The sequence below is a fragment of the Canis lupus genome, chromosome 14, assembly GCF_003254725.2.
Source record: "Canis lupus dingo isolate Sandy chromosome 14, ASM325472v2, whole genome shotgun sequence".
In the NCBI taxonomy this organism is placed as follows: domain Eukaryota; kingdom Metazoa; phylum Chordata; class Mammalia; order Carnivora; family Canidae; genus Canis; species Canis lupus.
The window spans coordinates 34223711-34248292 of NC_064256.1; the positions used below are offsets into that span (position 1 = coordinate 34223711).

Here is a 24582-nt window from a genome sequence, read left to right on the forward strand (position 1 = left end):
GGAGCGATTCTTGTTGCGCGGCCACGCATCAGGAGCTCTTGTGAACGGTGGGCATGACAACTATCAGAGCCAAGGGGGAGAAAAAAGGAGCCGGAGTGAGCAAAACAAAGAGCGAGTGTGGGCCGCGGTGACTTCATGCCTCACCAATGTCCCGCCCACGCTGCTCGGAGCTCTTGCCGCCGCCGCCGGAGCCGCCGCTGCGCCTGCAGGCGGCCGGGGCGAGGCGCTGGGTAGCGTGGGGCTGTTTCCTAGCAACTCGCGGCCCCGAGCGCGCCCAGCTCGCGGCACTTCGGGAGCCCTCCCCCCGCCCCGCCGCCCCGCCGCCCCGCCGCCCCGGCCCGGAGCAGGACCGCCGCTCCCCCGCCCCTCGCCGGCCTCGCTCCTCGCGCCTCCTCGGGGGTGCACCCCAGAGCGCGCCAGCTGCCCGGGTGCTGGCCGGCGGGACGCCTGAGCGGGGCACGCTGGGGCCAAAAGGACGAGGGCACGAAGCTCCCGCCCCGCGAGGCCGGGCTACGGCACCCTCGCCGAGCCTCCCCTCCCGCGCTAGCGGCCGTGCGCCCCGGTCCCGGCCGAGCGGGGAGCTGCTATGCCTCCCTCCGCGCCCGCGGGCGCCGGCCGCGGCTTCTGAGGTGCTGCCGGAGCCGCTTCTCCCAGCCGCTGGCAGCCCGCGCTTCCTCCCTCGCCAGCCAGGACGTTGCCGCTTTGACTTTGCCCGCCGCTCAGCTGACGCGGCTGCAGGGCTGTAACCAAGTGGAATCGGCCTCCCTGCCCACCTGTGGAAGAAGCTCGCGCTGATTGATGCGCCATCGACTTTTTTCCCCCCTCGGCCTCGCCGGCGTCCCCTCCCACCGAGGCAGCATCACCCAGTGATAGCACTTTAGGCTGGTTTTTCCCCCGGGCTTCGGGCTTTGTTTGGGTTTGATTCCGTTTGGCTGTTCCCTAAGCTGATTTATGCAGCAGAAGCCCCGTCGGCTGGAGAGAAACAAAAGCTCTTTTCTTTGTCCCGGAGCGGGCTGCGGAGCCTGCGCTCGCGTCGCCGCCCCGGGCCATTGACCGTCAGAGGAGGTGCTTCTCGCGGAGGTCGCGGGCCCCGGCGCGCCGTGCTGGCAGGGCCTCGGGGGCCCTGAGATGCCCAGCGGCGTCCGGGCCGGCGTACCTGCACCGCTGGTTCCGAGCCGCGGGGTCCGCCCGCAGGGCCTGCGGGCAACCGCCTAGCGGCACTCGGCCCGCGGGCCCCGAGGTGCGCCCCGGAGAGCGGCCAGGCGGCGGGCGCGGTGCGGGCTGCTTTGCATTATGTGCCGCTCCGCTCTGGCTTTTTTTGCCGCCGCATTTGTCCGCCTGCAAAACTGCCGGCCGGGTCCAGCCCCGTTCCTTCGGGCGGCCTGGGTGCTTTTAGTTGTTCTTGGACTGGGCCAAAGTGGTAAGTTGTTTGGTTTTCTTTTGTTTTCTTCTCCTCCCCAAAGGTCCTGGGCTGTGACGAGGAACATCCCGGCCAGGTAAGTGACCCAGTGTCAGCCTCCATCCGTCCTGAGAACTTTAGAAGGGCGGGTGTGTGGCAGCGTCCTCCTTTCAGGCGGCCTGAGGGGGGCCAGGTGTCAAGTATTTCCGCCCCGAGTGACAGCAATAACTAACTGTACGAGGACACTCTGTGTGTTGCTCCCGGGATTGGGGGAAGCAGTAAAAGAATGGAAGTTTGGAAGAGCGAGAGCTCCTATTTACGTAAACCAGCTTAGGGGTTCTGCTCCATCCTTCAGGGCATCCTCCTTGAAGGCATCTTTGAGGATGCCCCTCATCGTTTTGCATGTACCACTAGCATTTGATTCAAGGCTGAGAATACACTGGTATAATGGGAGTGACATTTCTGGTTTTGAGTCCAGGAAAGAAGAGGATGGCTGCATAAAAGTTTCTTCTATCATAGTGCTCTCAGCCTGAAGGAATTGAACACAATCGAAAAATATTCTCTAAGTCACCACTTTTTCAGTTTAAAAAATAAAAATAGGGTCCTAGCTAACTGATGCTTCAGTCAGATCAGCCCCTGAGACTGAGACCCTGAGACAGAAACCTAGACCAGGATTGACAGCTTTCAATCCAGGCAAGCCACTTCTATAGAATTGCCTTGATTTGGAAAGGATACTTCTTTATAATGTTTATTGTCCTGATTTTACAAATGAGGACAGGATCTCCCTCCCTAAGTCACAAGAAAAGCTCAAGTCAAATAGTGTATGAAAAGGTGTGTTGGCCCCTTTGAATTACACGCAGATTTAAGGTGGCTATCCTGGCTTGTTAGCAAACAGTAAAACATACAGTAAGTAATAACAGTGATCATCAATTTGGGATGAGTTCTTCTTGGTTTTAAATATAAGCCACACATTTATTTTTGCCAAGGCAATGATTATTGCCAATTAAAAAATAAATTTGCTTTATCTGTGTTTGGTTATCAAGCCCTTAAATTCTGCTAGCACCTTTCTCCGACCTCTCCTGTTGAAGTAGAGTTGTGGTTGTTTTGTAGATTAAAATTTTCTCTTATGCTTTGAATTGATGTGCCATGTTTCTGCCTGAAGCTAATAAAAACGATCAAGTCATAATCTTATAAATAAGAGTTCAACATGGAAACATCCAGCTAGTTCACTCATTTGTTGCACTAATAGTTGTCTAATATTTGTTTCAACAGATTTACCCAGTTATGTGAAATGAGAGCAATTAGAGTAAATTTCTATCTTGAGGTTATTTTTTGGCTTAAATGTTTATTACAAAATAAGTGAAATTTGAAGGCAAAGGAAATAGTAGCATTCATTATCAATTATCTCTTCAGTGGAACTATGCATTGATTGCAGCAGATTTTCCACTGAGTGTAATTCCATCTTGGGTTATTATTTGACAAAGTAGAACACACACACAATACTAAAATGACCAAGACTGTGTCAACAGAGTATATTTCATCCCCAGTGCATAGAGAAAAAAGTGCTACTTGCCTCTAGAATTTACTACTAATAACAATACTTTAAAAATATTCTTTGTGCATGTAAAGATTAGTCAAGTTCTCATGTAATAGCATTGTATTTCCATCTAGTGACTATAATTGGTTTGGAGCAAACACTATGAATGGGTTCCCTTGCACCTGCAGTTGTGAAAAGAGAATGCTTATCTGAAATCAGAACAAGGCATCCTTTTCCCAGTCACTGTCAATATACAAAGGTTCCTGATGTATACTGGTTTGCATTTCAGTTAAAATCATGAAAAAAATGTAAATTATAGCCAGTACAACTCTGAAAATTAGAGATCAGCGTAAACTGTTGTACTTTCATGATATAGCTACAAGTCTCAGATTATATGTCTTCACAGTGCAAATTAGATGCTTAAAGCAGAATAGAAATTTAGGTATCAATTACAAAAGAAATCTTGTTCCCTCGCTTAGTAGTTTACACCAAGGAAATGTTGAGGACAATAAAGCCATATATAAGGAACCATAAACTGCACAACAACATAACTTTGGGTTTAATTTTTGAATTAGGATTTATAGGTCCCAAATATGTAGTGGACTTTTAATAATGAATATATGGTGAGCAAGGGGGATGTTGTTAATAAATCTGACCATTTTTCTGATCTAGAGAAACGTTTTTCAACTTTCCCTGGTGGAAATCACCGACAATTGGAGAAACAATAACAGTATAAAATGGTTAATGAGTAACTGGAAAACACTAAAGAATACTTAGTGGTTAATATTTGAAGAGTTAATTCAGCAAACACTGTTGTTTCTACATTTGTTCACTTGGAAAGGTTAAAAATATTTTTTACTAAATTTTTATAGAGCAATATAAGAATGACAAATTTCAGAAATTACCATTTATTTTTTTTAAAAATGTTAACTATTATTGCAATAAAATTTTACCTTCTGTGCATAATCAGCTATTTATTCTTTAAGTAACAATCAGATTAGCATTCTCTTATAACTGTAATATTATTTTACCTCAGAACATATTTCACAAGTGTTCTGAGATTTCTTTATACTTATCTAAAGAGGATATTTAAGAGAATCAAGGCTTCATTTTTAAAAGTCCAGCCTTTCAAAATATTTGTACAATAAGCATCCAAGTTAATTCTATCTTAAAGCAATTGAAACGCTTTCCTGCATATGAAAAGTCTTTGTGTTGTATATGAAAGCAAAAGAACTGATTATGATTTGGAAAAATTCCTGTGCCCCCAAATAGCTCCTTCACCTGTTAACAAATAAGCTGAAATTTTACCATGTAATGGATTTATTTGGATTAAGTATGGTATTGGCAGATTTCTTTTAATTTTTATCTATATTTGGAAATTTTCTAACCTCTACAGAAGGAGAGAGAATGGTATAAGGAGTCACTATACACCCATCACCAGGCTCCATCAACTATCAACTCAGGGCTAATTTTTTTTTTATCTCTTCCCTTACTCATTTCATCTCCTTCCCCAATAAGTTCATTTTAAAGCAAATTTTATGTCATTTTATTCTAAAATATTTCAGTAAATCAAAATACTATAGGAGAAACTCTATCATTTGTCTCACGGCATGAATATTTTAGCTGAAATTTAGGGCTATAGGAGTGTTTACTATGTTTAAAGGCAGAGATGAAGAAGTGAGGGAGGAAGCAAAGACAGGTAGTTTCAATCATTTACTTTTCAGTGATTCCATTATGGCTGCATTAAAAATATTTCTCTTAAGACTATGCATGTGTAACAGCTTTTTGGTATGCATGTATATCAAAAAGAAAAATTAGCATGAATAAATCTACTTCCCCAGACAAATGTCAATTCTTTTATCCCAATGGAATCACAAGTATAGCTTTTTTGGGGTTTCAGTTTTAAGGATTATTCCCCCTGTGTCTGGAATTGTCAGTTTTTCTCCTCTCTACTGGACCATTTATACCGGATGCATATCCATACATGTGGTAATATCTCTCAACTTCTACTTCTAACGCTCCTTTTAGCAAAAATCCTTGAAAGTTGTCCATTCCTGCTGTCTCCAATCTTCCTCACCTTCTCTTTGAATCCATTGTTTTAATCACCTTTGCAGTTATACCATCCTGTTAAGATCATAGTGCCCTCCCTATTGCCAAATCTGACTGCCAGTTTATAGTTTTCATCCCACTTGGCCTATCATCTGTCAGCGAGTTGACACTATTGACCACTCCCTGCTTCAAAACACTTCTTTCCTTGATTTCCTGAACCCACATTCTCTTGGATTAAGCTCCTTCTATTCTCTGATGTTGGTTCTTCCTCTTGTCCCAACTCTAAATGTCAAAGTGGCTGAGGACTCAGTCCTCAAACTTTCTTTTCTAGATATACACTGAGTCTTCAGATGGACTAATGTAGCCTTGGGTCCTAAATGACCCAGTTGTGTGCCAACAACACACTTGTGTGCCAACAACTCCAGTCTTGACTTCTCTGATCTCCAGGTGGCATAGCAAAATGCCTCTTGAGCATCTCCACCATACATATAAAGGCAAAATCAATTCAAATGTATTCAAAACCAAATGTCTGATTTTCTCCCTCAACTCACTATGTTACCAGTCACACTTCCAGTAGTTCAGGATAACACTTTGGTGGCATCTTTGATTTCTGTTTCTCTCACATTCCACAGTCACTTTACCATCTCCACTGCCACCACTCTGGTCTATGCCATTTTTTACTTGAACTCTTGAATGCCTACCTAAACTGGCTTCTCTGCTTCACAGTGCAGCCAAACTTACTCCTTTAAAAAAATGTACCTCAGGGTTCTGTCCCTCCTCCCCTCAGTACTCTACATGATTTCTCATCTATTCAAATTGAAGGCCAAGTCTTTGTATGGCTTCCAAGATCCTGATGACTTCCTGACCTCATCTCCTTCTCCATTCCTCCTCTATCACTTTGTTACAACAACACTGGTCCTTGCTATACCTTGGATGTACCATGTATGATCCTACCTCCAATCTTGAACTCACTGTTCCTCTGCCTGGAATGTGTTTCCATGAGATATATTTGTTTCCCTCTCCCTTAGTTCTTTGAGATGTCTATTCAAATATCATCTTATCACAGAGGCCCTCTCTGTCCTCTGTATCAACACTATCTAGTGCCTTAACCTGTGTCTTTTTTTTTCTTTTATATATTGTAGCATCTTGGATATGTTACGTATTTATTTACTGTTTTTTTTTTTCTTGTTCCCATCCCAGAGACTACGTTATAGCTTATAAGGGAAGGTACTTTGTTCTTGTTTCTGTAATGGAAATGCCAGTTACGTAAAAGGTGCTCAATACATATTTAATGAATGAATGAATGAATAAGTAAATTTCTTCTCAGTTTTGTCATCAGAGTGATTCTCTGTTCATTCCAAAACACGGTTTCATTTATTTCTTGTCAATCTCTCTAACCTTTGTAACAAACAGATGAAGAATCAAGTTCTACTATATTTATTAGATAACAGAATCTTCTTCAAGAAGAAAAATAAAGGTATTTCTATATTTAGTATAAACATGAAAAAATTGCCCATCAAGCCAATTTTGCTATGATTTTCTTGTCCATTCACATTTGATAAAAATTGAATTAATCTTGTAACCTCTCTTTTTTAAAAGTATTTTAAAATATACTATATCTTCAAGTGGTAGAACTTGAAAAAAAATATATATATAGTGGCTTAGTTGGTTGAGCATCCAAGTCTTGGTCTCAGCTCAGGTCATGATCTCAGGGTTTTAGGATTGAGCCCCATATCTGGCTTTTTGCTCAGCAAGGAGTCTGCTTGAGGATTCCCTTCCTCTCCCTCTGCCTCTCTCCACACTTGCTATCTCTCTCTCCAATAAACAAATACTTAAAAAAAAAGATGGACCAGGTATAAAACAATTATCTCAGCTGATATTTTTTTCCAATGTATATATAAGTTTTATTTTTTTTCAATGTATATTTAAGTTTTAAAGATAAATTATATACAACTGGTAAACTAAACCTTGATTAGACTAAAAACAAAATAAGTTAATAATTTTAATGAACCAAGGGGAGTTGGAGGATATTATTTGGGAGAGTAAGTATCATCTTTGAAGAAGTTTTAATATAGGCAACAACAAGATAAATATGATAATCAATTTTCATTCCAATTTAATTTTTTTATGAGGCAACACTGTATTGCCTTTTCAATTTTTCTATTCCCTATTTTGAAATGAACCTTCCTCAGAACAAATAAACTATTTGAAATAACCTGAGCTTTGTTGTTCATCAGTTTAGAGCTTTTTGTGTCCCATCTGTTAAATTTGACTTATCCAAGTATAAATAGTTGGGTGTTAAATTCCTCACTTTGTCCACCAGCACCACCCCCACAGTCATCTTACTATTCACTAGCTGGGTGCCAGAGGGTATTGCTTTGATCTAAGTTTCTTTAGTACTTTAACAAGTAGAAGTCAATCCTATGCAGATACCATCAGTTTTCTTGAAAAGTAATAAACTACTTGCCTTGTTACATAGTCTTTCTCTTGTTTGTACTTAATAAGCTAGGATGCTCAAAGCATCCCCCTTGAAAATGCCTGTTGTATATAGCATTCTGTCATTTGAATGATGTCTTTTTGCTGGTTCAGTGAGACTCACTGAGTAACTTGTATAAAAATGGTGTTACTTATGATATTGAATCTTACCAAACTGACATGAGGAAAGTTTTTTGTATGTCCATCGAATAGCCTAACAACATTCAAAACCTACTCTGTACGGTACATGCTTAGGATCTTCTTGGTCCCCAAAACTAGTCCCTGTCGCAGCCCAAGTCTGTACGTTTAGAGTTTTGCCAGCATGGGAATGCTGAGCCCTATGTATCCTCTCCAATTTTATATGAAATGCATTCTGTAAACTGTATATTGATTATAAAATAAAAGCAGCCATAGAAAAAATAACATTTTATGATGATTCATATTGCATTTTATTAAACTGAACAATTAAATGCTGAGCTTGAGTAGATGGCCTAATTGTTAATCTCTAAAAATGTCACTTTCCCAATTACATCCTAAAGAAGTCATGAAAGTGTGGCTTCTATATGTAGTGGAAAGAAAGTATAATGCTCACATAATGTAACAAACAGGTAGCTCTCACTCTATACCATTCACTGATCTAAATGATTCGCCATATTAATTTAATCTTCATGCTAATACTATGAAAGAGGTAGAATTATCTATTTTAGAGATGAGGAAATTGAAGCACAGAGGAGATCATTTCAGTCCCCTAGGTAGTAAGTAGAAAAGATGAGATTTGAACTGTTGTGTTGCCTCCTACCTTCTTCAAAAAATTTCTGGATGTTGCTCAAAGTTATACATTCACTGTAACTGTCAGATGAAAGAGGACTTTCACATACTCCTTCTGTGGAGATTCCTGGGTCCTACCCTGTAACAATGTTACTGGCACAGAGTAATTACAGATGGGAATATAATGATTTGTGAATTGGGAGCGTGATCAAAGCATACCTCCAGTGGAAGCACCCAAATGCTCTCAACTCCTCTTAAATACACTTCACTATGGTTAGTTTCCTATTATAGTGAGAACGGAGAGAAGACATGTGGCTTTATGGGAGTAACTTGGAATGTAACTCTGCCTCCCACAGGATTTCCAATGTGTTACAGATGTGTATGACTTGTGGTTATGAGAGAGAAAGAAAAAGAGACTGATCTACTAAGTACGTGGTAACCTGTTCAGTCAAAAGTATTCAAGGTACATGTCAGACCGCTGATCATCCTAGGGCTTGTGTCATTCCTAGCAGCTTGGAGCTATTCTATTATAGCTTGATACTCTGTATAGTTTAATATATTCATATTATTATGTCTCCATTAATTTTTACTAAAGTAGGTAATTCTTTGGCTGTTAAATATTTGCAGTGATTAGCCATGTCTAGCAATATTGGTTATTTATGGCATTTCCAGTTAGGCTAGAGGAATATACTGCTATGCTTTCTTCAGGCAGAAGTTTTTGCTGTTTTTTTTTTTTTTTTTTTCAGTTTTAGAATTTTATTTGACAGTCAGCAGTTAGTTTTCATCCATATTGACTGTCCATCGATTTTTGATAGGTCACCACCACATAGAGCCTATTTAGTGAATCTTTATCCTCATGTGTTCTGGACAACCAAACACATGCAGTGTAGGACACTCCTTATTCCTTTGACCCACATAACTCTGTTGAGCCTGATGCCAATGTATACAGCTGGAGTTCCTTTCTCCTTCATGGCAAAGTGCCTGTAGGGCATGGTTCTTAAAGCCCATTCCATGGATGCACTTGTGTATTCCCTGGTCACTATCTCATTAAGGGCAGAATAGCCGTTCTTATTCTTGTCACTCTTTTCATTTATCTCCTCCTTTTAATATAATGCCTCTATAGTAGAGAAAGCTGAAATATCCTTCATTCCATGACCTTCCTTCCTAACTAGTCTTCATCATTTCAAATCTTTGTCCACATTTTACCTTTCTACTCAGAACCTTCTATACTACAAGTGTCTTCAGGTTCTTCCACAGGGCAGACAAATTCTTCCTAGGGTATCCCATGCCTAACTCTCTGAATCCTTGTTCGTGTCCCATTTCCACACCTGTGACCTCCTTAAGAAAGAAACTGTGGGGAGCCTGGGTGATGCAGTTGGTGGAACAACCGACTTTGGTTTTGGTTCTGGTTGTGATCTCAGGGCCCTGATCTCAGGGTCTTAAGATCCAACTCTGCACTGGGCTCCATGCTCAATGTGGAGTCTGCTTTAGACCCTCTCTCTCTGTCCCCGTTCATATGCTCTCTCTCTCTCAAATAGATAAATCTCAAAAAGACAAAAGAGAGAGAGAGAGAGACACTTCAGGTTGGTTCTGTGTCTCTAATACCTGGCATATGGTAGGTCCTAATAAACAATTTGAAGTAAATGACTGAGTGAATGAGGTGGAGACAATAGTGATTAACTTAAAATTGGGTATTCAAGCAAATAAACATCTTTAGCTATAATCCTCATTAGAGTTTGAACTTTAAGAAATAGTTTTCTTTTCAAAAGTGAGTTCTACTATGAAAGTTTTAATCCCATAAAATACACCTGTTTCTGCTTTCTCAGTCCACTCCAGAAGGCAGTTTCTTGGCTTTATAGGAAAATCTCTAGCAAAGATCAAAATAGAGACTTTGTATTTTTAATCTACGTTTTACAAAGTTGTTTTCCTTTTAAATTCCTGTGATAATTTTCAGTGTTGATAATTAAGTATAAAAAGTAATCCTGATCCTTTACCATCAATTTGTAATTTAAAATAGATTTCTATTTAGATTATACAAACTGGATTTTATAGTTACTTAACCAAATACTAAAAAAGGTATTGAAGACAGACTACTCTAGTTCATTTAATCATTATTCATTTAGATTTTCTTAAAACATCCATAGCATTGTGTGTTAGAGTTAAAAGAATAACAATAGTTAACATTTGTGAAGTATTTTCTGTATGCCAGGTACCCTTCTGTACATACAGTATAAAAATATATCCTTTAATGCCCACAACTCTCTGAGGTATATACTCTGATAATTCTGATTTTATAATTAAGCAAACTAATTAAGGAAATATTGAATAACTTCTTCAATATCCTTAGCTAGTAAGTAATGGAACCAGAATTCAGACCTAAATGCATTGAGTCTACAGCCTCTATCATATATAATAGACTCTTCAGGGATGAGAAAAGTCCCTGCTCTGGTCCTCCCTACAGGCAAGTTATCCCATGCTGTATGACTGACTATTCTCTTCTACATCATCTCCAGAATTCTCTGGCCAAACAGCCCCAAATTACTTTAAGGGTCATCCTGTGGGTAGACTGTGCCACCTTTATGCCTAATCCAAGAGAGGGGAAGTAAACAAGGGGAAGTAATTTACTGACATAAATTAGCCAAATTTTGTTGAACTATTCAGCTGGCTTATATTTAATATCTATAAGTGAATGAATAGGTAAAATAAACATTTTCATACTGCTTTAATGGACTAAAAGGCCTATTTTTCATTTTAAAGATCAATCTTAATGTGACCTCCTTACGGTTTTTAGAGTAAGTAAATTACTATAATTTACATATCAAGGAAAAATAATGGAAGTCAAAATGTTTCCATTGGGATTTTATAATTTAATTAAAACAATCCTACCTTTCAACAAAAGTATTCCATCAAGTCACGCTGGGAAGCTACTAATATTAAACAGATTTATCAAAATTACCTTCCCTATGTTATTTTTTTAAGGTTCCAACTAAAATTAGTATAGGAAATAAGAATAAGATCATTAAATTAGAATTATAATGTTAAGTTATAGTGGTTCTATTGGATATATACTCAGGGTGATTTTTAAAAATGCTTGTGAGCGCTGTTATTCAGAGTACTAAATGTTCATATTTTAAAACAGCATATAAGATTTTAGGAAGTGGCCTTTCAGGACTCTGTCAAAGACCGAGTCTGTTGCCATTCTAGATCAGTACTGATGCAGTTTGACTTAGAAAACTGCCTCCCAAAATCATGTTTCCCAGATTGTATGGAATAAGGAAAATTACCTGCCAAGGACTAGTTCAAGCCAAAGTCCATGGGTGAGACCAAGTGGAGGGAAAGTCTGGTAATGAAGGTGGGAAAATGAAAGACAAGAAATGTCAGCTCTGAAGAAATGTACCAAATATGTCTTCTTAGGTATGTGAAGTGGGCAGTGGCTTTTCGCCATGGATGTGTTGATATTTTGCATGGTTTGGGACCCAACTTCCTTTTACAATAAAAAAAGTTGATATTTCTAAATATGATAATGGTAAAATGCAGCCACAGTTGAGGTACTGTTTGTCCACATATACATATGGTACCAGGGTCCTATCCTCTGAATTGAACCACAAACATTTTCCCAGGTACAAGCGTTTTTCCTGATTTCAGTGGAGAGCATATATTTGCTATGATTCCCTAGTAACTGTTATAGATACTGGGTAGAGAAAGGAGCTGGGTGGAAAGCTTCAACCTTATGGTATGAGGGATTACGACTATGTTCCAAAACAGATTTAGAATATTATCAGGTTGAACAAAGAAAATAATTAAAAGAAAAATTCAGAATTCTACAAGATTAGGCTGACAGTAGGTACCTTAAGGAATGCCAAACTAGGAAATGTCTTTTCTTATTGCCAGCTTGCTAGGATGCTGGACTGGCTATGCCTGGTAGTGTAAGGTATTCATTGACTGCAGTAGAACAAAGAATGCAAGAAAGTTTTGGAGGGTGTAGGAATTGCTGTAGAACTGGCTGTTCTAGTTGCAAACAAAGAACTCACTGTAGCAGAACTGTATTATTGGCAGGAAAAATGACCTAGCTGGTCTCCTTTTTTAGTACAAGGCATACCTCCTAAGATATTGCTCTATTGTGTTTGTGTGCATTTGGCTTGAACTTTTATTGAAGATGAGTGGAACATAATTTGCAAAAGAAAACCCTCTGGAAATGATAAATGGGGCTCAAGTTCCAAGGGAATTCATTTGGAAGGTAGTAACACCAGAAAAAACTCTCAAAAAGAGAGTAAGTTTCACACATTCAAAATTTTGGTTTAAAAAGTCCCTTTTGATGAGTGTTTCAACCATAACCATCTAGAACCAGAGCCTTAAGGTGAGGGCCAATGTAATATAATCACAGTGCCTATAACCTCTGAAGTTGGTAACAGAAACACAAGGATTAACATTACTAGTACCAGTCACTAGTACAGAGGATGTAGCATGTTTGATGCCTCTTGAAGAATCCAAAGCCACATAATGCTTGGTGACATTTAATGGGATGATGTTGGGATGGAATAGAGGCCTGGGTTCCTGAGCATGTCTTGTACCCTGCTGAAGGCCGCATAAAACAGCTGGAGAATGAGGCCCAGTGCTCCCCCTTAGGGTGCACATGGTATGGTATATATATTCAGGACTAACCCTTGGCTACTAGGAGGTCAGCACAGCATTGATACCAGAGGTCACTGCTCTCTGAGAACAGGGTCACAAATTAGATCATCTGGTGATAGACTTGTTGGGCAGAAATTGAGTATTAGGTATTATGAAAAGTCAGATATCATTTTCATGGTTTCACGATCAAGTGGTCCCTCATAAGAATATACCTCATGAGAATTCCCTGCCACAGTCCCTTGCTCTAAGGATTGCTAATGGTTCTGCCCCAGGTGGAGGTAGTGAGATGTGTGGGTGATTTGGATGATTACATGGAATCAGATGAGGCCAAAAACCTTGAGCAAAGGTATGAATACACTGTAAAATTTAGGAAAGTGTCTGGTAATAACAAAGATGGAGAGGGGGTCATATTAAATAAGAGCTTAGGATTTTGAAAGAATAGAGGTTGATACTTTTGGGAAATGGGGAGGTGGGGAGTTAGGGGAGAGGCCTATAAACAGCCAGTGAGAACAAAGAGAGATTAAAGCATCGGTTGAAGATTTACCCAAAGAAAAATGAACTCTGATAAAGCTGAGTTTTGATGAAGGAGAAGTAGTAGCTGGACCTATTTGGGGACATATGGAGAATATGGAACAAGAATTTCATAGGACAATACAGACTATAGATTAGTTTGTTTTATAATATCACTATTAAATGTCCTGAATTCACCAACTCTGTGGTGGTTTTGTAAGAGAATATCCTTGTTTTTAGGAAGTACACACTAAAGACTATGAGGTAAAACACTGTCAACTCATGCATATGTATAAAGAAGTACCTAGTCAAATTCCATGCAATGAAATAAAACTGAACAATTATTATTTGAAATAGTTTAAGGTATTTAAAGTATTATAGAAGATTAAATTTCTATCCTATAAGACAGGTGAAAAATCTTTTCATTATAATTCAGAATTTTCTTTGTCTGAGCCCAAAGTAAAATGGATTTTATAAAAGACACAAGTATTTAGGATCAATCTTGCACTGAAGATAGAAGAAACTTTACTATAGAGAATAGAATGTGAAATATATTATTAATGTATACTTCAAGCTATTAGTTTTAGTATTAGCATTATTAGCAATAATAGTATTAATTACTAAGATACTTAATCTTACATTTGGTGTTACTACACACTCAAGTTTTCATACTCTGAAGGCTTGCAAGAAGTTCCCAGTAGAATATAAAAATCAATTTTTGAATTTGAAAAATAATTTTATTATCCAACTGAGCTCAATGTATTTGAAGAAGCATTAAAATAATTTACCCCTTGATCTGAATGGAAGTCATGTATATCAGATCACTACAGTACAGAGATAAATGACTTTAGTTACTCACTAACTGATCTGCAATTATCTGTAAGTCAAAGGATTTATTAATGTGTCATTGGCTTACTTTTTAAAAACCACTGAAGTAATTTAATATTTTTGTATATACTATCAAGAGAGAAATATATTTCCTCACTGTGCACCAACTGTCCTTTAGCTAACAAAAAATACTCCACGTTAGTTTACAAAGCTCATTTTAATAAAATATATGATATAATTTGCATTAATATGTAATAATATGTAATAATAATTACATTAACAAACCACGTCTCTTTAACGTATCAATTAGTGCGTTTTGACAGATGTATAGGCTTGTGGAACTACTACTACAATCAAGATAAAGAACATTTTTATCCTTCAAAAAGCTTGCTTGTGCCTCCTAGTTAACAGTGTTAAAACAGTGAATGGTTCTGCATTACCAGGCAACTGGTGGGCAACTGGATATACCTAACATATAGGGCTTAGTGAGCCTTTTAAAATAAATCTTCCATATTATAAATTGTATCTTAAAATATTCCCATAAATTAATAGAACTGTGCATGGTATAAAGCAAATGTTCTCCACCAATCATGTCCTTTTAACTCAGACTCTTCATTTTAAAGTGTTTTTAGAGCACATAAAAAGGAGGAGCATTTTCTTTGCTTCATCAGCCAGGAAGCAAAACCCCAGCAAAGTTATTATCAAGCCAAGGTCAAAGAATAGGCAGTTATGGAGAAGAACAAGATGCCTGCTTCCCTGTTCCAGATTTGGCTTCCAGGACAGAACTGGAAATTCACAAATGGAAATAGCAACTGCAAACACCATTTCAAGTGCTTCTGCCTAATTAGCATGCAGCCCAGAGCTGTCCCCTGGCAAGAGGCTGGGGAAACACAGTTGTAAAAGGATAAGTTCTCCCTTATGCTGAAAAAGTGCCAACCAATGTAATTTAGGCACTCAGCACTCAGTGAGATGTTCAGGCTGGAGCTTCAGTGTTAAAACTCAAAGTTTCCTTGTGCATGCAAATAAAATGAATTTTGTAAAGGGCACTGTAGTATTTAGGGAGGTCTTTGGCACTGACACAGAAAATAATACTGCTGAGAATCTAACACCCACCTCCCAAGAGTGGGACTGATAATAGGAAAAGCAATGACATACTATTTATATGAAAAAAATTGAGGTACATGGGAATTATTATTGAGTCATTACTTAAGACTAATAATAGTTTAATAGCAAGAGTTTGGCTTAATTGTCTTTATGTTATTCTCTATTCCATATAGGACATCATTTAAAAGAAAAGGCTCTGTACTCAGAACTAGGTTCAAACCTGCTCTCTCTACTCACTAAATGTGTGACTTTAGAATGAGACAGACTTTCCCTAAACTATAGTTCCCCATCTTTATAGATGGGCATCCTTTCCTTATAGGATTTTTTAAAAGTCTCAATGAAATAATACATATAAAGTGCTTAGTAGAGGACCTAAAACAAAGTAATCATTTAATAAATATTTATTGTTTTTCATTTTCCCTAACCCTATTGTATATATAGGTTTGCTTTTTCAAGTTGCAGAGTAAAATACAAATACCTTTCTGGTTTTTGAAGTGTAATTGCAGGAAAGCCAAATGCTAAATAAACTAAAATTCATTTTGGATTCTAATTTACTTTTTTAATTAGAACAAAATTCTTTATAATATAAAGAGTTTCTTTGTTTCTCTAATCAAGTACACACCTGCAATGTGACTTCAGATTTAAAAAACATAATGTAGAAAATGCATTCCTACTATCCTGGGGCATTTCTTTTACATCCTTAACTATGGCATTTGAGGTTTTGACGTGAATAGCAGTGTGATATATTTTTTTTTTTAAGTGGGAGAAAGGAAATTCATACCTGCCAAGAGTTGGAGAGGAAAATAGGAAGAGCCCCTGGAACTCTAGTATGTTAGATTAAAAACATTATTTAGAGGAACAGAGTGGGAAACCGGTGAATATTTTGGCTTTTATAAAAAGGGAGTGTGCCTCATAAACAGGACAGTTGGAATGTATGGAATAGTTCCAGTTAAAACAAGACACAAAGCACATGACTAATATTGCTTTTCCAAGTTAGACAAATGCAGCTTTAACCAGAATTTGCCTCAGAGGGGCCTCTGGAGCCCTCCCTGAATCTTGAGATTTTGATCCTTGTTGAAGTTCCAAATCTGAAGAAGGAAAGCTATCCTGGGAGATTCTGTGCTTTGACCCCATCTTTCTCCCTTAGTTTCCTCTCACTTCCTCACAAATTTCCCCCAGATGAGTAAATGTCAGAAGACAAACTGATGTGCTCAGGTGCTTTCAGTTGCAAACTGAATTTGATTGTCTTTAGGAACAATTTTTGTTACAAATTGAAAATCTGCTTGGCCCACCAAGAGAAATTTCACTGTCTAGAAAATAATATGAACTGCAAAGTCATTCTCAAATGCACTCAAGTATTCTTTATACTCTTTCATCTTCCCACATTTAAGAATATATGTCAAAATACATAAAATATCAAATATACATAAACATATTATATATAAAATCTAAAAACCATCACAAATTTTTCAACCAGATGTCTGCGTCGTACCTGTCCTTCAAAACCTGTCAGGCCCTCCTTCATGTGAAGAGATTCCTTCATCACTAACTCAGGGCATTCCCTTTCCCTTTCCTGACCTTTCCTATTTATCACCTTAGCATGGATTGCCTTGTTTATTTGATTTCTTGTTCTGTACCACCAAACTAATGTGCATTTAGGGTGACCTTAGACCTCAGTTTACCTGAGTTCTAATTTATACCTTGCACCAGTGTAGTTAATAGTGCCCTCTTTCAAGTTAAAAAGTGTTCTGATACAGCTGATACAGCATGGTTTATATAATCGTCCATTGTATGCTGCAATCAGAATTTTTTCAAAGCTACATTGACTAAAGTGTGTGTAAATGAATCACAATGAAAGGTTGTGATATGACCTCACCAGACCAGCCTTCTTGTGATGGCCCATTTCAACACAAATGAATGTCATCAGTGGCTTTACAATGGTTCTTCTTGTAAATTCCATCATGAACTAGTTTTGATTTATGCCATCCCAGCTCACTTTAAATTCTGACTCATGTTGGGATTGCCCCAAATAGGGCAGGGCAGACAAATGGAATGTGTAGCATTGCCCTAACATTTCTTAACCTGCCCAGCATTGAAAGTGGTTTTTCTCCCGCTTTTGTTCTCTAAAAATCTTTATGCTAGCCTAAAACCCTATTGGACTCACATGAATTTTTTATTTGTAGCAAGGGAGGTTGAAACTTGTCCCTGAAATGTAAAGATTACACATAATAAAAACCTAATAACCTAGTTGATGAAAAGAAAAGATTAGTGCTATTTCATAACATCAGCCTTATAAGAAAATTCTGCTCAGTAAAAAAAAAAAAAGAAAAAAAAAACTACTCAGCCTTATAGGGGAAAAGAACATTAGCTGAATTGAAATCTGATATAGATCTATGCAATAAGAAAACAATAGGTGAATTTGGTGGTTTTGCATCCATTAATGATAGCGTTAAAAAGTGCTATATCAATTCAATATCATTTCCATCACATATCCAGGGTTCTTTAGAAAAAAATTACCCTGCCATAAAATAAATCAGCAGAACTATACACTATCAGAAGACCAAATGTAAAGAAATTTGTCCCTATATTTTGGGTTTTTTTTTTTACACTTCAAAACATCAAGATATGTTCATCCAGTAAGCATAATTATATGTATTGCCTTTTGCAATAAATTGGTTTTAGAAATAAATATTTTTATTTTTAAAATTTATTTATTTTTTATTTTTAAGATTTTATTTATTTTTTCATGAGAGACACAGAGAGGCAGAGACACAGGCAGAGGGAGAAGCAGGCTCCCCACAGGAAGCCCGATGCAGGACTTGATCCCAGGACCCCAGGATCACAACCTGAGCTCAAGGTAGATGCTCAACCGCTGAACCACCCAGGTTCCCTGAAGACTTTTTTTAGACTTGGATACTGGGTTTAAAAAGAAAATATATATAAGTATCTGTCCTCCAGGAACTGCCAGCTTAGTAGTCTTATTTTTTCCAAGGAAAAACAAAATATGTCTCTTAAGAGTGGATGGTCTGTGTCATGTAATGTTATGCTTAACATAAAGCATTTGCATTAATCCTGCTCAAGTCTTTCTTTTACTATCTTTCAAAACTCATGTAAATTTTCCTCTTACATCAGAAACAGTTCTGAATGGGGCACCTGGCTGGCTCAGTCAGTAGGAGCATGCAACTCTTGATCTCTGGATTGTAAGCTCAAGCCCCGTGTTGGGTATAGAGAACTTAAAAAGAAAAAAAAAAAAGATTTCTGAGACTCAACCCAGAATGGGGGCAGCAACTACATGGTGTTGTGAGGGGCCAGGCGCTCTTTACCTCTGCCATTGTTAGCATTGGCTTTCATGAGAAAGATTCCCTCAGGGCTCAAGATGCTGCTACTAAGCTAGACATCCTTTTATAGTGCTGGTGCACCATCCCCAGTTGCTCTGAGTTCTGGCCATTAATGACTCACAGCTACCTCATTTTCAGAAAAATGGCCTCCATCAAAGGGAGCCATATTGCTGAGTAATATGTAGAGGTTAACCCACCCCAACCCCCAGCCCTCTCTGTGCTGCCCTCAGTAAATGATGGGAGGGTATAAAAGCCAGGCTCCCACTTTGCCTCAAAGTGGAAAAGCTTTGTGGCATCATTTGTGTTCTGAGTTCTGGGTAGAATCAGTTGAGACCAGAATTTGACTCCAACAGTATCTTTGCACCCTGTCTTTGCTGACCTTTCCTCACTTCCCTTCTCAATAGATTGTTGCCACCAACAATCTCTATCTCAGGTTCTTTCTTTGGGTAGCTAAGACAATTATTTGTCTTTCTTATAATGTCTTCATTTCCTCACCCTTTCTTTTGAGTTTCCATATAAGCATTGAACATTATCATACCGCTGCCTTTTCCTCCAAATATACTTAGACTATCAACCCTCATCACCGGAACAGCTAACAGAGAAGACAAGAAAGAAAGGAATCCAAGCTGTTTTTGACCAAACATAAATATGGATGTAGGTTTTTTCAAGTGCAAGTAGAGCCAAAATTATTAGACAAACTGTTTTTTCCCATAGAGATACTCATTTTCATTTCCACTGCCTGCATGCTTATTTGCTACAAGTTTGAAACAATATGGTAAAGGCAAAGGAGAGAAAAATACTCTCGGTTGGGTGTTGCTGCTAGAAGAGTAGTATTTCCTGAACTATTAGTTTAGTAGCAAACTGAAGATATTAAAGTTTCTTTTTCAACTAATTCTATGTGAGCACAGTTGAAATATGCATTTGTTGCATAAAAATTATTTTAGTATGCTGAAGTTTGGCACAGATACATTATTTTAATTCCTTTAATAATATCTGCTGCCTTGTCTAATTTTACAGTAAAATTATGTTGCATAGAGTAAGTGCTAAGTTAAAGAGCAAATGTAAAATATTAATAAATAAAGAATGTGGTTTTGTTTATGTTTATATGAAGTCCAAGGAAAAAACCAGAGAAAAAGAATAATACAAGTAATTAATTATATTATTTCCTTGCTCCCTCTGTTTTGTTATACCCCCTCAGTCACTAGCTTCCTCATTATACATCTCTAGCTCTTCAGAGCTTCCCTGCTCAGATCTACCTTTTCCAAAGAGTTTCCCATGCTTCCACGTTTTTTCCCTTGCCCCTTTACCTAATCTCAAAATTTAACTGACTTTGGTTTTGTTTCCTATGCCTGATTTTCATAGTAGTCCTAACCACCTCTTCTGTCTCTATATATTTGTAGGCACCTTTAGGGAATAGCTTCTCTTTTTTTTTTTTTTTCAAAGGTTTTTTTATTTATTCATGATAGACATAGAGAGAGAGGCAGAGACACAGGCAGAGGGAGAAGCAGACTCTGTGCAAGGAGCCTGATGTGGGACTCGATCCCGGGACTGTAGGATCGTGCCCTGAGCCAAAGGCAGGCTCCGAACCGCTGAGCCACCGAGGGATCCCCGGGAATAGCTTCTCAATCAAAACTTGGAATAAGGGGCACCTGGGTGGCTCAGTGGTTGAGTTGGCTCAGTTCATAATCCCAGGATCCTGGGATTGAGTCCACATAGGCTCCCCACAGGGAGCCTACTTCTCCCTCTGCCCATGTCTCTACCTCTCTCTGTGTCTCTCATGAATAAGTAAATAAAATCTTTAAAAAAACTTGGAATAACTAGCAAGTGATTAGAACAGAAATCTATTGCTTTGGTTTTATTTTTAGATCAAATGATAGCATGCTAAGTGTGCAAAATAGAGCTTTCAGTAATCAAGTAATGTATTTTAAAGGTATCTGTAAAACTAAAGATATCTGTAAAATATATCTGTAACAATTACATGACTGCAATATACATCTAGAACAAGGAAAATCCAAAGTTCTACTCCAAACCTTATTGTTTGCTCAATTTGTCTGGTTGTGACTATTATCAAAGTAGAGTATGTATTCATTGTAACAGTGTTTATTTTTTTGTTAAGGAAGTGGCTTTATATAATTATCCAAGTTTAATTTGTATAGTAAATGCAATTAAGGAAGGATACTGGCTGAAAAAAATGCATTTCTGCATTTCACAAATCATTCTGTCTCGTTCTAACAGGAGAATCTAGAATGATTGATTCTGAATACCAAGGACTACAATCTTTTATCAGTTTTAATTGCTCCTTCTTATAGATAGCTTTGGGCATCCTTTAAATTTTGTTGGAATTTCGTGGTAGACTTTAGAGCAGAAAAACATTAGAAATTTTGCTAAACCTGTCACTTTATTTGATTACCTGACTTATGAAAAGATCTCAATCTAAACATTGAAACTTATGGGCTTTTTTAGTTTTTTTTTTTTTTTTGGTCCATTTTCTTTCTCTTCTTACTTCTATAGATTAAGCATTCTCAAAATAATATGAATAAATCATCTAAAAGAATATCTAAGTGACGGTCACAAATATGTAGTTTCCTGATTTTTGTGTACTTTATCCTGTTGATGATGGATATTTATTATACTTTATGACAGACTGTTATAAAGGTCATTTTACATGCGTCAGAAACATTTAATTCTGGGAAATAATTAGAAAAATATTCAGATTAAGTCAAGGTACACTTTGAAAAATGTGAACAAAATGAAGATGTTGTAAGAGATTTTCAGTAACCAATTACAATCATACCAAAATTGTATTTGTAACAGATTGGACTGATGTGTGTATATTTGACTAAACTGGCTTTCAAGAGTCATTTTGAAATAACCAAGGTAAAAGTTGTATCTTTTTATTTAATAGTTATTTTTATATATTAGCTATATTTTTAAAACTCTGTGTTTATAATTCAAGGGACTTTTATCTTAAAGACAACTAATTATATTTACAACAAAGACACAACACCTCCCCCCTTTTTTGAAGCTAGATCTATACACACAATATATGTATACATCTATACACGTGTATGTATATACATATACATTTTTATAATATTAATTAGAAATAAGTTACAATAGTCCCCGTGCTGAGTGTCTACTATACCCTAAGTACTATCTTTGTCATGCTTATGCTTGCTCATTTCATTTCATTATCAGTATTTTGATCTAGGTATAGTTAGCCCTATGTTACCATGGAAGAAATGGAGCCTCAGAAAATTTAGGTAACTAGCCTAAGAACATATTGCTATTAAGTAACAATGCTGTGGAAATTTGGAACTTTATTTCTAGTAACTATTTAGCAATGCTACCTCATCATATCTATTACCTCCAGTTGTAACGGGAGTAAAAGTACAAATCTCAGCCCATGCTCATAGATCAAGGAATAGAATTTTTCAGAATGTATGTACACACTTAAATGACCTTAAATCTTTTACTAATTTCTGTCTTGGTAGCACATTTTTTAATGACATGGGATTTGTGAGCAGCAATAAGAAGCAGATGAGAACAAGAGTGTTCTGAAGATACATGGTTTAAAATGATTCTGCTTCCACTATCTTTCCTAATTTCCATTAAGATCCATAAAAAATATCAGTTTTTAAACTTTAAAGATTTTATTTATTTATTCATGAGAGACACACAGAGAGGCAGAGACACAGGCAGAGGGAGATGCGGGCTCCATGCAGGAAACCTAATGTGGGACTCTATTCCAGGACTCCCGTATCACGCTCTGAGCCAAAGGCAGATGCTCAACCATTGAGTCATCCAGGTGTCCCCATAAAAAAGTATCCTTAATAAAAACACAAGGCTAGAACATAAAGATTACAGTGCTATACCACATCACTGAACAAACAGCTGGACAAGAAGCTACCACTCTCATAGAGTGGTAAGAAGAAGCACTCAGGCACCCCCTCTAATGAGATGTCAGTGCTGAGGCTGTTATGAAAGCATCATTGGAAAGCAGCCTCCTATGATGCTGCATGAGGGATGGGGCAGCCAATGAACAAAGTCAACTTAGAGGCTCATGACAAACTGCCCATGTCTGTAAATAGCACTCACACATTGATTGATGTGTGTTCAGTGTAAAGATTTCTCTTTACACAGGAAGGTCTGGCTGACAGACAGACACAGGCACACACATACACACATCCCTTCAGCACATATTGACTAACAACCTCCATAGTAGCATACCATTCAGTGTAAAGAACTGTTCTAATTGGTGTGATATTTGCATGTTTGGTATTTACTTAATGTGTGTTTAAAATTAAAAAGAAAAACCCTTAAGATGCTACATACCAAAGTGTATCTGGTTTGTTTTCTGTAAAATCTAACCATGACACTCTCCAGCAGTAACATTTGACACTATTCCCATGGAGTTCGATTTATGGCCTTCCTCCAGTTCTGCAGAATCATAAGGCCTGCTTCCTCCATATCCATTTAGGGGATCATTTTTCCTATAATTATGTAGACTGAGAAATGTCAGCCCTGGAACCTCGTAAGTATGACAGGACCAAAGTTTCTATTCCTCTTGGTCATCATTCTTAGGTATCTGAAATCTGAGAACAGAAGTTGGCACTAGAACTTTTTAAAACAAATGGTTGGAAGGCAGATTATAAAGAAAACAGATTTGTAAACTCGTTATTTATCATTTGTGTCTTGGAAGTAGGAGATGGATTGACCGGGACACCTGGATGGCTCAGCAGTTGGGTGTCTTGCCTTTGGTTCAGGGTGTGATTGTGGAGTCACAGGATCGAGTCCCACATTGGGCTCCTTGCATGGAGCCTGCTTCTCCCTCTGCCTGTGTCTCTGCCTCTCTCTCTCTCTCTCTCTCTCTGTCTCTCATGAATAAATAAATAAAATCTTAAAAAAAGGGGCGGGGGGAGATGGACTGACCTTGAATCTGGGTTAACTTAGGACACAGACAACTAGTAGTAACAAACACACAGTCATAGAAGCTGTAGCTTCCCTTTCAAGAGAGTGCAATCTTAACTGCCAGTACCAACATCCTACCTACTGAGTGAAAGAGTTAGTTAAGTCTAAACTGAAATAGACTTAATTCCACGTTCCAGTCAGGTCAAGTTTAAGAGTTGTTAAAAGCCAAGTTAGGTCTGCAAATGTGCTTGATTTCTTTCTGAGAACAAAACTAAAAAGGTCACTCTCTCCTCTCAATACCTGAGAAATAAGCACCTTTTATATAGTTTGGTAAGCTAAGCTAGCTGGAAGGATTTTAGGCTATGGAGTTTTCATAGTCAGGTGGCCACACTTGTAGTAAAGGCAGCCTAAAAGCAATAGTTATTTTTAGTCCTTGGAAGTCTAGGCCAGGTTTGAACAAATCAGTAAAGTTTTGTATACTGTGTATTAAAAGCTGATATAAAGCCAAGGACAAAGGCTGCAAGGGAACACAGAGAGGAGATAATAGAACAACTGTTAAGAGTTAAGGAGGAATGGTTTTGGGTTAACTTGTTGGTTGTCTGGGGAAATACAGGGAAGGGTGCTCACTACCACCCCAATTAGTACCTTTATGCTATACTTAATCTCCTATAGTTCCCTTTTCTCTCTCCCACTGCCAAAGTCCATCCCTTGCCACCCTCAGGTCAGAGCTGTTTTAACTGTGTATTCTAGAATGTTGGAGCAAGTTGAAAGAGAAGAAAAAGAAAAACTGATTGGATGGGGACAGCTAGAGATTTTGTGGACTTGATCCCCTTTCAAATTACCATGTCCTCATGTGATTGTATACACATACAAACACACATAGTCCTCTCATGCCTCATTCATTATATTTTTTCTTTTTCTTTTTTTTTTTTTTAAGATCTTATTTATTTGACGGTGTCGGGGGGCGGAGAACAAGCAGGGAGAGTGATAGGCAGAGGGAGAGGGAGAAGCAGACTCCCCACTGAACAGGA

General features: G+C 38.2%; 1 protein-coding gene across 8 annotated transcripts in view; it reads left to right on the forward strand.

Moving 5' to 3' along the window:
* Positions 1 to 24582, forward strand: part of ITGB8 (integrin subunit beta 8) — a 111561-nt gene that overhangs the window by 27748 nt on the left and 59231 nt on the right. For 2 of the 8 annotated variants that reach the window (XM_025464326.3, XM_025464325.3), the window contains exon 1: positions 1235 to 1420. The exons of 3 other annotated variants lie outside the window; for them this stretch is intronic. In XM_025464326.3, coding sequence (XP_025320111.3) covers positions 1294 to 1420 — 127 coding nt within the window. In that variant the 5' untranslated portion in view covers positions 1235 to 1293. Of the gene's footprint in view, positions 1 to 1234; positions 1421 to 1476; positions 1497 to 24582 lie in introns of those variants that run through there. 3 more of the 8 variants (XM_049093693.1, XM_049093692.1, XM_025464329.3) reach the window with 3 other exon arrangements.